The 15,554-nt window shown below is 38.9% G+C and overlaps 1 protein-coding gene across 1 annotated transcript; it reads left to right on the forward strand.

Moving 5' to 3' along the window:
- The first annotated feature begins 2,788 nt into the window (after positions 1–2,788).
- Positions 2,789–12,795, forward strand: LOC128854931 (uncharacterized). Its single transcript, XM_054089428.1, has 3 exons — positions 2,789–2,845; positions 7,664–8,006; positions 11,110–12,795. Exons 1-3 carry the CDS (start codon positions 2,789–2,791, stop codon positions 11,595–11,597), a joined length of 888 nt encoding a protein of 295 aa, XP_053945403.1. The 3' UTR covers positions 11,598–12,795.
- Positions 12,796–15,554: the final 2,759 nt, after the last annotated feature.

Consider the following 15,554-nt stretch of genomic DNA (forward strand, 5'->3'; position numbering starts at 1 on the left):
TTGTTAAATGACAAAGTTATTCTGCGCTTACATACCGACATAAAAGATGGCGCACGCTGTATTTAACGGTACAGTTTCCAAGGCAAAATACTGAATAAAAAAAGCGAAAGAAAGGTGGCGTAATAACCCGTAATGAACTCGCCCTTCACTTCTGATTCAACGAAATCTCATACAATTATACAATTTCGACTGATCGGAATTTTGTAATAGAATAATCGGGACGGAATCGGTTTTTTTAATTTTTCAAATCAGTTTGGAATGGAAGTCCATATGCGCCGCGGAAGCCAAATGGGTTAGTGTGTGACTACCATTCGAAATTCAGAGAGAATCTCGGTAAAACATCAAAATGAAGAAACAAATTTTTCTCATAGCGTCGCCGAGTGTATTTCTGCCATGAAAAACCTCCTCATAAAAAATATACGCCGTTCGGAGTCGGCTTTAAACTGTAGGTCCCTCCATTTGTAGAACATCATCAAGAGGCACACCACAAATAGGAGTAGGAGCTCAGCAAAACACCCAAAAAGGGTGTACGCGCCAATTATGTACATATACCCTATGATCAAAAAGTACCGGAAATGTTTAATTTAAACGAACCGCGCACGTGGGAACCGGCCAATATTTTTCTTAATATTGGTCGGTCTGTAAGACACACACCTGTCACTTTTTAACGCCATCGAATCATTAGTGTCTGCCTGTATGCCGCAAACGGCCGGGAATGTTGGCAAACAATTCTTGGATTTTGCATGATGATAACGCGCCATCGCACTCAGCCTAAATTGCCCTGGGTTATTTGACCAAACACCAAGTACGACATCTTTTTGTTTCCCAAGTTGAAGTTACCACTTTGTGGCAAATGGCAACCATAGCTTTTCCGCGTGTGTGCCGATCGTCCAGTGACCGGTAAACACAGCTACGAGTCTGGAAATTGAGTGGCGAGGAGTTCAAAGGACTGTCTGAATCCTCGGTATATTGTACTGGGGCCAAAGGGTTTACGAAATAGCACAGAAATGCAAGAAATGGAGATCAGTCCTTTCTGCGCTTTCATGAGAAAGTTGTTGTGCAGTTCCCCTTTAACAACTGTCAGGGGGATGCCGGTGACCCGGTAGAAGGTCTCTGACACAAACTCAGTCGCCTTTCTGGCAAGCTCATCAGCTATGTTCATATGTTCTGGAACGCAGATCAGAGGAATATTACCTGCACAACCAAGAGATTTGATCTCTTCCTTACAGGAGTTTACTAGTCTCGTTCTGCACCACGTCATCATCATAGCCTTGATCGCGGGTTTACTTTCGGGGAAAATGTTAATGTCTCCCTCGCTCCCGCGTTTCCTTAGGAGTTTGCATGCCAGCAGGATCGCAAAGACTTCTGCTTGAAAAACACTAGCAGTGTTCGGCAGTTCAAAGGAGATAGCTAAATTGGCTGATTTAGAGAAAACCCCTGCTCCGACTCCCGATTTCATCTTGGAACCGTCACTGAAGGCAGAGGTGAAAGCTTCGGTGCAGATTTTCCTCTCGATCCTTCTGCCTATTTGGAAAGATTGCCATAGCACGAACCTCAAACTCTAGTTTGCGGATAGAGAGATGTGTTTTAAGTTCGGAGAAATACGATGTTAACAACTCGAAAATGCTACCATGTCTCTTGAGAGATTGCCGCCAGAAGCCAACCTCACTGTTGCATTGTACTTTGATTTCACTTTGAGCTGAGATGGAAATAACGCCAAAATCGATGGGAAGTAAGTGATAAACGACATTCGGGGCAGCATTGGGGCAAGTTCTACATGATCCGGTGCATGCAGTCCGATGCTCCCTCCCCAGCCCTCCGATTAACAGTAACATTTTTCGGATTGAAGATCAACGAAAACAAAACGAAGTATCTCGTAGGACTTACCACATTGACGAAAGCGCTAGATCTTAGAATTGGCGATCATGAATTTGAAATCCTGAAAATAAATGCCTCGTGCTGCTTCTCTGTAGAACAGATGATGCAGCGATTGCTATCCAAGACCGTGTACTGGCTGTAAACAGAACATATTTTGCCCACGTTAAATTGTTAAAAAACAAGCTCTTGGGTAGGAAACACAAAATCAGAATATATAAAACAAGATCAGTGGGAACATACGAATGTGAAACGTGGGCACTGGAAACAGTTACTATTACACATTTCAGTGTATTGGAAAGAAGAAAACTGGGTCCAGTACGAGAAGAAAATTGTCTCTATCGCATACGGTATAGCGAGCTAGAGGAATTCGTACAAGGGGAAATCTTTGGGCGCTTTACCAAATTGCAGCGCATCCGATGGCTGGGACACGTTTGTCGAATGTCAGATGAAACAATACATCCCACTCATGCTTTGTGAAAAGCGAAGAGGGCGGCCGCGGAAGCGAAGGTTGGACGACGGTAAGGACGATCAAAAAAGCATAGGAGTGACCAGCTACCGTAGTATGGCTGTGGGCCGAGATGCATGGAGATTAATTGTGGAGTAAGCTAAGGCTCACAACGAGCTCTAGTGCTGTGCATGATGATGATGAAGTATTTGTTCTGAAGTTGAGACCAACTGGATCATGAATAGAATTTTTAGAAATATTTCAACGCCAGCGTCATCTGAAGAGTAATATTTTCACTATAAAAGTTTATCTGTAGGTAGGTAGGTGAAGTGGTTTAAGTACCAGAACTCATCGGCACACTTAATCACCCTACAGCCACGGCAAATATTTCCAGAGTCGAAAGGAGGTACTTGCCCTTGGTTTGCCATGAGGTATTCGATGATCATTTCTTACAGCTGTCCCTCAATGGCACCCCAATTGGCTAGCACCACCTTACCACTATGGGATTTTGCGTTTACGAGGGTAACTTGGAGGTGATCCTTAGCCACCTCGCTATAAGCAACCAGCGCACTTGTTGTAGGGCCCTCAGCTCCCTAAGTCGAGAAATGTTTTTTTTCTTGGCCGCGCGGCCGCTCACATCTTGTGATCTATTACGCTTAGTCGCTGGTTGATTCTGAGGATTTTTATGTGATTGGAGGTCGGAAGTTTTCCTAGCGGCCATGATTTCGTACTCCGAAACTACGACCTCCTATCAGACCTTGTCCCCTGTATTGCGATCATGTGGTCTACCGACCAATTAAATCTTATCTATTTTAGCCAGAATGAATTTGGCTCTCAGGTAGTGCGCTTTGAGCAGCGAGCCAGAGAATTTTTTATTTTTCTTTTTCTCCCTACTAGAGGTTACCGGAGAAGAGGATTGCGTTTGTTGAGTTATAGGCTGGGTTTCAGCAGTGGAGTACTATGGTGAGCATTCGACGTGTTGGGTTCGACCACAGTGTCCTGGCTAGAAGCCACCAGTTCGTCAGATTTTGTTGTTTTCGTAGTGTTTTTTTTGTTTTATTTTTCATTAATCTAAATTTTGGTTCCACGAGTATGCACGGAAGGAAATAGTCCGCCGCGTCAGAGCCCGCATACCGCGGTAAGGCACTTCCTACAATCGAACTTGCCTGGGCATCGGAGAGGACCATTAACGACTGGTTATTTAGACACTTCCAGTCATGTTTCTCTCCGCACGGGTACCTCAACACCTTAGCTCAAAGTGCTGACAAGGTTACACCGCCTTGACTCGGTCGACAGATCCTTGTTTTGGTTGGGCTCCAAAAGAATATGTATTAGAGCAGATCGAGACACTGTTATAATACATTCGCGTGCACGTGGGATCAAACCCCAATTGTGGAATGACACACAAGCACGACAAGCAAATGTAAAATTATGCACTGTTAGGTGGTTGAACGCTCCAATGACGACAGTGTTCTCATCGATACCAAACCGTTACTGTTTCGCTCACCCCCTATCGTTGAGTTAACTCATAAATAACAGGCTGAGGAGTGGTTTTTAGTCGCCTCTTACGACTGCCATCTGTTACCTCGGGCAAATTCTAACCCCATAGAGGCTAGGGGTTTTCTATAACCTGCTTAAAAAAATTCAACCGTCAACCCGTGAAAATTTAGTCAAATACGATTCATCCATTCCGAAGGTTGGCGAGTTCAAACAGACAAATATGGAAATATGATCTTTACGAACTTTCGCATTATAATAACAACTATTCAACACTGACTGCGAAATCCGCCATCATTTTGGTAATATTTTCAATGTAAATATTTGGGGAACCTAAATTAAAAAAGTTATTAAAATATAGATTATTTAAAGGTATTTTAAACCAAATGACACGAAAGCAGTCTGCAACCACTTAAGGTTTTTTTTTTTTTTGTTTTTTGAAGTGGGTTATTTCTGCTCATCGACTTGTGCTAACGATTAACTAATTTCTAAATTTTCCACTTCCACCACAACCTATTTCGGTTTAGCACCCTCGATCGGATAGCACCAATTTGGCTGTTTTCGAATGCAGCCACAATATTTGGTCAACATCCAAAAAGCGCGAATTCAACTGAAAGACTGGTTGCGGTTTGGTGGCAAGCAAAAGTGTTGCACAATGCGATGTTAGTATTCATTTGCATATTTGTGCAAAAAAAAAGTATGTATGCGTGAGCGGTATAATGATGTTGCAAATATTTAAGGGGGTTAAGGTAGTAGCATCGGGACCATTTCCCTCAGTCATGGCTGAGATTTTGGAAAGGTCACTTACTCATTCGCTGGGCTACCACTTGCGGCCTCCGAGTCAACTCTGAAAAAAACGGAGCTAGTGCTATTTACCAGAAAATATAAACCTCCACCCTTTCGACTTCCCATATTAAACAACCACCTTCTGGCTCTCATCAGAAGTTAGGTATCTTGGAGTGATACTTGACTTCAAACTCCATTGGAAGCTACTCATTGAAAATCGGGTAAAGAAGGCCACTAAAGTCTTCTACACCTACAAATCTATGTTCGGTAAAAAAAGGGGACTCAAGCCACAGGTCATGCTCTGGATGTACAATGCAGTGGTCTTGCCAATTTTAACGCATGGATGCGTAGTTTGGTGGAAATCTCTCCGAAAGGGCTATAATAACACTAAACTGGGGAGGGTGCAAGAGACTGCATTCATTGGCATCACCAGAGCATGTAAATCTTGCCCCAGTGTTGCCCTGAATGTACTTTTGCACTTACTTTCCATCGGCTTTAGCGTTATTTCCATCGCAGCTCAAAGTGCAATCAAGTTAAAGGAGATTGACCTCTCGAGGCAATCTCTCAAGGGTCATGGTAGTATTTTCGGGCAGTTAACATCGTATTTCTCCGAACTTCGAACAGATCTCCCTTTCCGCAAACTGGAGTTTGAACGTCGTGCTATGGCAATCCTTCCAAATAGGCAAGATTGGATCGAGGGAAAATCTCCACCGAAGCTTGCACCTCTGTCTTCACTGACGGTCCCAGATGGAATCGGGAGTCGGAGCAGGGGTTTTCTCCAAATCAGCCAATTTCTCCATATCCTTTAAACTGCCGATTACTGCTAGTGTTTTTCAAGCAGAAGTCTTCGCGATCCGCCAGGCATGGAAAATGCTTAGGGAATGCGAGAGCGAGGGAGATATTAACATTTTCTCCGATAGTCAAACCTCGATCAATGCTCTGATGATGCCATGGTGCAGAACGAAACTAGTAAACTCCTGTAAGGAGGAGATCAAATCTCTTGGCTCTGCAGGTAATATTCCTCTGATCTGGGTTCCGGGACATAGGAACATAGAGGGAAATGAAATTGCTGATGAGCTTGCCAGGAAGGGGACTGGCGCAGAAAAGATGGAGCTCCTTCCTTCATGTGGTATTTCGAAGACCCTTTGGCCCCAATACGATATACGAAGGACTCAGAAAGTCCTTTGGATTCCTCCCCATTCAATTTCCAAACTCGTAGCTGTGTTTACCTGTCACTGGACTATCGGCACACACACGGAGAAACTATGGTTACCGTTGTAGAAGCTGTGGGCACCTTTCAGAGGAGGAGACTTTGGAGCATTTTCTCTGTAAATGTCCGGGTTTGGCAGCTAGACCACTAAGGTCACTGGCTGCTCCTTTCTTCGGCAGCCTAGAGCAGTGCACCAACCTAAATTCCATATCATTATATCAACAGCTATGGTTGGCTGTAGATATCTGCCTGTTGGAGGTCTCATAATGGTATCAAAACGGCGCTTTAGTGCTACTTGAGGTGTGCCAAACTGGCACTTCAACCATTTCACCTACCTACCTATGATAAAATTGAATAGGCTAGAGAAGGACGTACTCTTTTTTACTTCTTATTTGTATATTTATTTTTACAATTTTCCTCGATATTCTGATTAAAAAGTGAAAAATTTTAATGGACATTTTTCTGAACTTCATACAAAGCATGGAATCTTGAAGCGCAATACATGAGCGATAAGAAGGCGTTCGACACTATCAAATTAAGCGCAATATGGTTGGCACTGAGTTGAAAGGGAGTTCCCGTCAAGATAACCCGCCTCATTAAAGCCATCTATGAGAACTCCGAACTGGCAGTGCTTCACAAAGGCGATATCAGCGATCCATTCACGTACCAACGTAGGCGTAAGGCAAGGTTGTCCCCCGTCGTCCCTTCTCTTCGCCATCGTCCTTAATGACGTCATGAGCCAACTGACCCTGCACAAAAAAGGCATCGTATGGAGTTTCACCAGACATTCTGCCTCCTCTTTCACAAATTCTCTGACATGCAAGCGAAGGCGGACAAGCTAGTCGCGCTGGCACGCACTGTCGGACTGGAGGTCAACATCGCCAAGACCAAGGCCATGAGAGTTAACCACAATAACGCAAGGCAGATATTGGTTGACGGATGCCCGGTGGAATTTGTCGAAAGCTTCTGCTACCCCGGCTGCATCATCACGGCAGATGGTAGGGGAAATGAAGATGTCAACTGCAGGCTAAAAAAAACAAGGGCGGCATTCGGGCGAATGCATACAGTTTGGGGAAGTTCGCAAATCTCCAGGCGCACTAAACTATGAATATTCGGTTCGTATTGTTGTATGGAAGCGAAACATGGCTGGTCTCTAATACCATCACACAGAGGCTACAATCCTTCACAAATGCCTCCGCATCATCTGCAGTATATTCTGGCCAAACACCATCCGTTACGACGAACTGTGGAGATTAACGCATTAGGAACCCATTCCTAGACAAATCAAACGCAGAAAGTGGCGATGGATAGGTCACACATTGAGAAAACCACCAGATAGCATCACGAGAGTGACACTGGACTGGAACCCGTAATCGAGCAGAGGTCGCGGTTGACCAAAAACGGCATTCGATTCTTCATAATCACATATAGAGAACGGATTTTTTGTTTGCATGGTTGTTCTTGGAGAAGGAAATTTTTGTAACTTCAGAAAGTGGTAAATCATATAGTATGGGCCTTACTGAATAGTCAATAGTATTATATAAGAAATTTTAAAAGCATAATTTTATTATTTGCTTCTTTTCTTGCTCTACTTAAATCGTCATCATAAAGCAGCTCATTCAAACAACGGGTGCTATCTAATTTCCGATTGTATGATACTACAATAAACCCAAACTCCATAGCCTCCTTCGTGTTTGTGATTATAATTATTTTTATAAATTGAAATTACTCCTTCTATTCCTATCAGCTGCGTGATTGCTTCCTTATGCAACCATATCACTCAGCTGCACATTCATTTCATTCTGATTTACTAATAACTCTCTCTCTCTCTCTGTCTCTCATTGCAGGTTGGCACGTCGGAAACGCAATACATTCGTACCATTGACAATTTGATGGCATCGCGCATCAGCTTAAAATTGCAGCTGCAGGGCATCCACTTTACCAACGCAAATCCATCACTGCTCCACGGCGGCGGTCATGGTTATGGTACTTACAATGGTGGCAGCGGCATTGGCAATAGTTATGGCCTCAACTCGGTGCATAGCGCCGGTGGTGGCAGCAACATTGGTAATGGTGGTAATAATGTTGGCAGTCTGATTTTGCGTTGTACAGCACAAATTGGTGATTTGTATCAGGAGTATAAGGAAATTGAACTGGGCACACCGCAAAAGGATCCGGTGCCGGCGAGAGGTAAGCGGGGAAGTCGGCGGCTAATGCAAATATGCAGTTGAGATAACAATGCATGTATGCGTGCATGCTTACTTTGATTTGTATATCTATAAATGTGTGTGTGTTTGTTATCTAAATACTTGGGCATACATTGGCATACTTAGATTGCACTCATAGGTGTATACCAGTGAGGCGGGAATAAGAGAATAGGCATAAAATGTAACGTACATAGGCTTTGATTTTCCCTTTGAGTACTGGAATATTATTGAGCAGTGGTTTGCTGAGTTCTTTGTGAGATAGTCTGAGGAATTTTTGTGTTCTCTTTAACATATTAATTTGTTATAATTTGACTAATTTTGACAAATTATTGAAAAGGAATACCGACTCTTCGCCGAAAGGTGCATATAAGACTGGGAAGTTCAATATATGAATGTATGTATACACATACATATGGAACGCTACTAGAGGGCCGTAAGGTCGAAAGTCTGCCGGCTGCACTGTTGATCGTGATGACTTGTATATCTTATAATTATTCGAAAACGCGCCGCCAGAAGTGTTATTTCCCTTACGAACAAAAAATTATTTTACGAAAATTTTATTTTTAAGCAACATTTTTGGCATATGAGCGATTTCATGTCCATTGATCCAAGTATTTTAGGCAATGTTGTCAATTAGGCAAATAATGTTAATTGACATAAAAATTTGTTTATTTTTAGCCTTTATTATAAAAACATTTGCAGCAATAAAGTGAAAAATTAAAAAAAAATTATGTTTGGATTTAGTGGGCTTTGAAAATTTTTTTAAAAGTTTTTTAAAGTGAAATATGTTTGGTTTGTTTTAACATATGCAAAGTTTTTTTTTTAATATAATTATTGTAATTTTTTAAAAGAACCTCGTACTAGATTCAGAAATAGATATATGTACATATTTTACTTTTAACCTTTTTAAACCCTTTTTTTGGTTAAGGGTAAAATATAACTAAACAAATTTAGTTTTGGGGAATTCTTTTATTTATTTTTATTTCTGTTTTTTGTTTTTTGTTTTTTGGAAAAGAAGTTTTTTGTTTGGAAATTTTTGTAAAAACCCTCGCACCAGATTAAGAAATAAAAATATATTTGCTTTCTTTTAACATTTTGAACTAGAAAATAATTTTTTCAGGAAATTTTTAAAATTTATTAAAAACAGCTGGCGTTAGATTTTTAATTTTTGTTTTTCATTAGTAGCTAAAATAAATTCATGAAGGTCTTGAAACCTAAATTTGGTTATAAACCAAAAACCGACATTTGCCCATATCTCATAATCTAAAGGGTGGTTAAGTTTCAAGGGCCGGTGTTGATTTTGAATGAAATACAATTTTTTTAATAATTATTATCATTTCTCTTGCCTATGGTGGCTCAATTACGTGTAAAACAAAATATTGGCCAAATGGCCGCCGCGGCCCCGGCGGCACACCTCCATCTGATGGTCAAAATTTTCAATGACGCAGAGGCATAATTGAGGTTCTATGCCGTTAATGTGCCGAATTATCTCATCCTTCAGCTCTTGAATTGTTGCTGGCTTACCGACGTACATCTTTTCTTTCAAATAACCTCAAAGAAAGAAGTCCAACGGTGTCAAATCACATGATCTTGGCGGCCAACTGACATCGCCGTGACGTAAAATTATTCGGCCATCAAATTTTTCGCGCAAAAGATCCATTGTTTCGTTAGCTGTGTGACAAGTGGCACCGTCCTGTTGAAACCACATATCGTCCATATCCATATCTTCCAATTCGGACCATAAAAAGTTCGTTATCATCTCACGATAGCGAACACTATTCACAATAACTGCCTGACCGGCCTCATTTTGGAAAAAATACGGTCCAATGATGCCGCCCGCCCATAAACCACACCAAACAGTCACTCTTTGTGGGTGCATTGGTTTTTCGGCAATCGCTCTTGGATTATCATTCGCCCAAATGCGGTAATTCTGCTTATTCACGAATCCACTGAGGTGAAAATGTGCCTCATCACTGAAGATGATTTTCCTCGAAAATTGGTCATTCACTGTTCATCAACGCCGAGCGTGAGAGGTGCAATTGTTGGGCACCACGACGAGTTGAGGTGGACGGCTCTTCGACCACACTATCGCGAACAGCAGCAATATTTTCTGCAGTACGAGCCGAACGAGCAAGCACTGGTGTTTTCACATCGCCTACAGACCCGGTTTGCTCAAACTCTTGCAGACTTTTTCCGATTGTACGCACATTTGTACGATTAAATTGACCGAAAAAATCACGAAGTGCGCAATATGCATTTTGATTTGAACTCCCGTTTTCATAATAAGCCTGAATAACTTTAACGCGCTGCTTGATTGTGTATCTTTGTATGGTTAAAATTGAGTTAGTTTAAAATTGAAAAGTGTCAAATGAAATTCAGAAAAAGACTTGAGGCTTAGATCTGGTTCACATTCAACAACGGCCCTTGAAATTTAACCACCATTTCCTCTTTTTTTTGTATAAATATTCAGATAAGGCTTAAAATTTTACATGAAACTGATGCAATAAAAGACGTGCTTATTTCTTCGACGATCAGTGGGCATTGGAGTTTCTATATAAATAAAACATGGTTCTTTAAAGTAGAATTATGGAAGCTAGAAATACATTTTAGGCCTAAATATGTCGTAGATGAAATTTTTATTTGGCCCTATCGTACAGGCCTTTTTGACTTAATATAAATTTTTAAGAAAATATAATTTTTAATTGAGCCATCTTCAAGAAATTAAACTCACCTTCCTACGATTTTATTACTAAAATATCTTCGTATATGAAAAACCGAAATATTGATTTACCTACCGTTCAAAATGAATCTAAATACTTATACATACACATATGTATATGTACGAGAGTGTGATCAGCCGGGTGACCACCTAATCATCTGTCAAATGAGAATTTAGACCGAGTAGGAAATTTTCTCACGGGTTTAGAACAACAAAGTTTACAGCAATAACTAGAAAAGCACTTATTTCCAATATCTTTTGGTATTCGAATCACACGTTGCATATATTCAAGTATAAGAAAATAAAAAAATTCCCACAATGTAATGCAAATATAAATATTAGCTTCTTTTTTCTCCTCCTTTTACAGTTACTCTCTCTTCCGGCTCCAGCATGACCAATTTTTTCAGCTCCTACTTTTCCTCAAGCAGCCGGAGATATCCACCACCAACAACCGCTGCTATGCTACTGATGGCAATTGCTAGCATTATAGCAACAACACCAGCCGCTACAACAACAAAAATGGTACTTGCTGTTGTTGAATTATGCATTACAACATTTGCATTCTTTAATCAAATGTCGGTGTGCGCACACAAATTTTGCCGCTCAATTTGTGTGGAGCAACAGCACAAAGAACGAGCACAAAAGCAGAAACAACAACTGAAATCGTTACAAGTACAACAAATACCGCAGCAAAGTGAAAAGCTACACCATGACAAACAAAATGAAAGCTGGCATCATCTGCTGTTGCCCAATCAATTGCAGTTGGTGCAAAATTATGCGCGACAAGAACAACAATGCATGCATTCCGTTACTTCCTATTTGGCGGTGAGCGAGCCGATGTTCGCCAACAGATAACTTAAATCAAATGAAATGTGTTAATTGAATTAAAAGTAAATAAATAAATGAAATAAAAAACTAAACTAAAAACGAAGTGAGAAGACGAAGGCGAAGATGAAGAAGAAGAAGCTTAAGTGACGTAAATAAATAATTGAGAAAAAAACTAGGCTAATTAATATAATATTATTGTATTTTTATAGTAATTTTAAGTGAGTCTTATGTTTTACGTGTAATTACAACAAAAAGCGCCATTAATAGCAAAAACAAAAAAAAAACAATAAAAAATGCTGATAATTACATTTAATGAGATTATAAATGAGCGCAACAGCTGTAAGCTATCACAAGCAGAGCAGTTAGAGAGATGGTCGAGAGAGGCGTGAGGTTGGCGCCTGTTTGAGGAGGAGTGCCGCAAAATTTACAAAACAAACAAAAAAGAAATAAAAATAACAAAAAGCGCCGCTAATTGCTACGGCTCTGCTGATGGCATTGATATGCGCTAAATATTTCAATAAAAATTTTCAAAAAAAATAAATGTAATAAAAAGAATTAATTAAGCTGTGTTTAAGTTTTTAAGATACTGCATTTTTTCACTTTTGATTGGAAAATTGAGGTTACGTCAGTAAAATTTACTAAGCTATGTACAAGTTGTGAATAACCCAAGCAAATAAACAAATACAACTTAAAAATATGCGTACACATACATACATACTTGCATACCAATTGATAGCCTTGATCGTAAGTCGAAGCATGTTTGGCCTAATAAAATAGGCAATGCATTGAAACTGTAAGCAAATACAAATTATTTGTTTCAATAAATATGAACAAACAAAACAAAATAATAGAGAAAATAAATAAAAATTAAATAAATAAAACAGCGCAGCAAAAACTATTGAAGGTTTAGAAAACATATGTATGTATGTGAAAATAAATAGAAAAAAGCAAAATTGTCTTAAGTGCGTGTGTTAGGCAATGTGGGTGGGTCCGGCGCTAATAAACAAAATATGAAAATGTTTAAAAGTGGTAACATAAAATGCTGTAATTTATTTAAAAATAAAAAAATTTGAAAACACAGTCGAAACTAGCTCGAGCCGATTTGCCCGCGCACATGCAATTGACAAAGGTAACCTGAATAATACGATGCAAAATATGTGTAATAAAGAAGTAATAATTCCATTATAAAAAAATACAGAAATAAAATAATGAAAAAATATATGTTAATTTTAAATCAAAATGAAAAATTGCATTCTCTACTCTTTTAAAAGCTGGTCGACAGGTGAAAATTTCGTTTTTGTTTGGTGCTTAGTTGGAAGTTCAATTTGCTTTTAAAATTGTCTGATTCTTATAAAAATTATCACTCGTAAGGATCATACATAAATACTCTATGATCAAAAAGTACCGGGAAGGCGATGTTGACTGTTTTCTTCCATTGCCAAGGCGTAGTGCACTATGAGTACCTTCCATCGGGCCAGACAGTCAATAAAGAATATTATTTATCCGTTTTGAAGCGTTTGAGAGATGCTGTACGTCGCAAACGGCCGAAATGTGGGCAAACAATTCTTGGATTTTGCATTATGATAACGCGCCATCGCACTCAGCCCAAAATGTCCTGGATTATTTGACGAAACACCAAGTAAATATGCACGATGGTATTGCACCGTATTCACCTGATATGGCCCCGTGCGAGCTGAAGGCCGTACCTTCGTCAGCCTATCAGGGGTGCAGGGATGACTGGGTTAAACTTTGGCACATGTATGTTGCTTCAGACGGGTCATATTTTGAAGAAGATAAAATAAATTTGCCTAAAATTTAAGTCTGTTTTTTGTTTTTTAACATTCCCGCTTCTTTTCTTTCTGATCAAAAGGTATAACAACAACAAACGTTTTTATTTCTGTAGTTTTGAGTACTTTTCTTTAGAATTTGCACTGAAATGAAAAGTAGCTTTTCCTAGAGGACATAAAGGATATATTAAGGCCGGCGGGCCAATTAGATGTCCTAAATTCAGTAGTTTTCGCGAAGCGTTGTAGGATGAGAAAAAAAAACAATTAGCCAAATGAAGTTTTGGGGATAGTTTAATATATATTTGAACTAAAAAAAAAAATTTATACAATTTCCAACAATATATTGTAAGCCGAGTTATCAATAGATTCCCAGAGCGCCTTGCCACTGAAGTATCCAACTTCTGTACAAGATACAACTTGCAATTTTCATCTGAAAACAAAAAAAAAAAGATTATTAATTTTGATGTAATTATCTTCGATGTGAACTAAGAAAATTGGGAGAAACACGTAAAATTCGAATTTTTGGGGAAGGTAGAAAAAAAGTGGTTTTTCAAGGAAAAAAAAAACTCTTCAACTGGGTAAAAAAGTCGCTTAAAAAAAGTTTTTGGATGTTTTTTTTAGTTCACATAGAAGAGAAAACAATACTGAAGATAACGCATTTTGAATGAAATGGATAGCTCGTTTAGTTTTTTTGCAATCGTGTACATAAATTAGGTAAAATCGTGAAAATGAAAAGCCGAGAAAACGCGCTTCAAACTACAACAATAAGCGCACGGTTGCTCGACGCCGCACTACGCTCGGCTCTGTAGCTCTGCAAATACTTGGAATTTAACTCTGAAAATTTGTGTCTCATGTTCTTGAATATCTAAGCTATTGATTTCAGGAAAAAAAAAATCGATTTTGGCTTTTAATTGGCCCGTCGGCCTTAAGTAGCTCAAGATGACCTCCATAGGATGAAAACTAGGCAACTTACATCACCTGCTTCATGCGTTTAATAAGAAAAATTTAGAAAAAAATGTCTGAATTTATTATTTAAATGTTGTAGCTGATGCTTGAATTGGCGTATATTCTATTTTCTGTCGATATTTATTCAGTACCTACTCGGTACATTGTTCGAATACCAGAAACAGGTCAAAATATTGATAGCGAGGTCGTATCGAATGATCACTAGGTAAAGGGGAAAAATTATATTTTCGTAATTTTGTTTAGCGAGGCAATGAAATAAACCAAATTTCTTAATTGTTATAAATTAAATAATTTATATTTTTATTCTTAGTATTTTATTTTTTAGTAGTTTTATTTTCTTTTAAGTAATACAAAATAAAATGGCGACTGCATAGCTTTTTTGACGATTTTTTAATGACGATTTCTTTTAAGGGAGCGCGGCCGTGCTAACTACATCTTCCATTTTTAATTGATGGAGAACCAAGGTTGGGCATAGTGCATTGAATGATAATGCAATAAGTGGATTGTTAAAATACTGAGAAATAGTGATAATGAAACCCCTATTTTAACTATCACTAAAAAATTAGTACAATTTAGTGGTAATACAAAATGCCCAACCCTGCAGAGAACAAACTAATCTTTCCGTTTATCCAATTAAATAGCTGGAGAATTATATAGGGGTATTTGAACATTTCGATTTTTTTTACTAAAACGGTTCATTAAAAACAAAATTCTAAGCTTTTAACAATGAAAATTGTCCGAAAATTTTTTGTAAGAAAAGTTATACAAATATAATTGAGAATAAATTTTAGTTTAAATTGAAAAATAGTCGATCAGGATTTGTTTAGTTAAGAATCTATTTGACTTGAAAAATGTAGTTTTGAGTATCAGGCGTTTAAAATTTGGACTGGAAGCGTAAAGTAAAAGTATCTAGACATTTCTTACGGTTTACGAGTATTCCTTAGAATAAATAAGTTTTAATGTACATATTAGGGCACAGAGATATTGAGGGAAATTGTAAAGCCGATGAGCTAGTCCAGAAAGGTACTAATTCTGAAACTGCATACTGATAGATATACCATTGACATACCTATGGCCGCGATCAAATTATTAATTAAGAATAACATTATCCAAGAGGCCAATGGGGCATAGAGTGATAAAGTCACATGCGTGACTGCTACGCTACTATGGCCTCCAATAAATAAGAAAAGGCCAAAGGAACTGTTCGGCCTTTCAAGAGAGGATATCTCAA

The sequence above is a fragment of the Anastrepha ludens genome, chromosome 2, assembly GCF_028408465.1.
Source record: "Anastrepha ludens isolate Willacy chromosome 2, idAnaLude1.1, whole genome shotgun sequence".
Classification (NCBI taxonomy): domain Eukaryota; kingdom Metazoa; phylum Arthropoda; class Insecta; order Diptera; family Tephritidae; genus Anastrepha; species Anastrepha ludens.

Excerpts from the sequence above, each read along its gene's own strand:
- LOC128854931 (XM_054089428.1), top strand. The coding sequence starts at position 2,789 with ATGGCACCCCAATTGGCTAGCACCACCTTACCACTATGGGATTTTGCG. Across the intron at positions 2,846-7,663 it reads GGGATTTTGCGTTTACGAGG|GTTGGCACGTCGGAAACGCA; the intron begins GTAACTTGGAGG and ends CTCTCATTGCAG. Across the intron at positions 8,007-11,109 it reads GGATCCGGTGCCGGCGAGAG|TTACTCTCTCTTCCGGCTCC; the intron begins GTAAGCGGGGAA and ends CTCCTTTTACAG.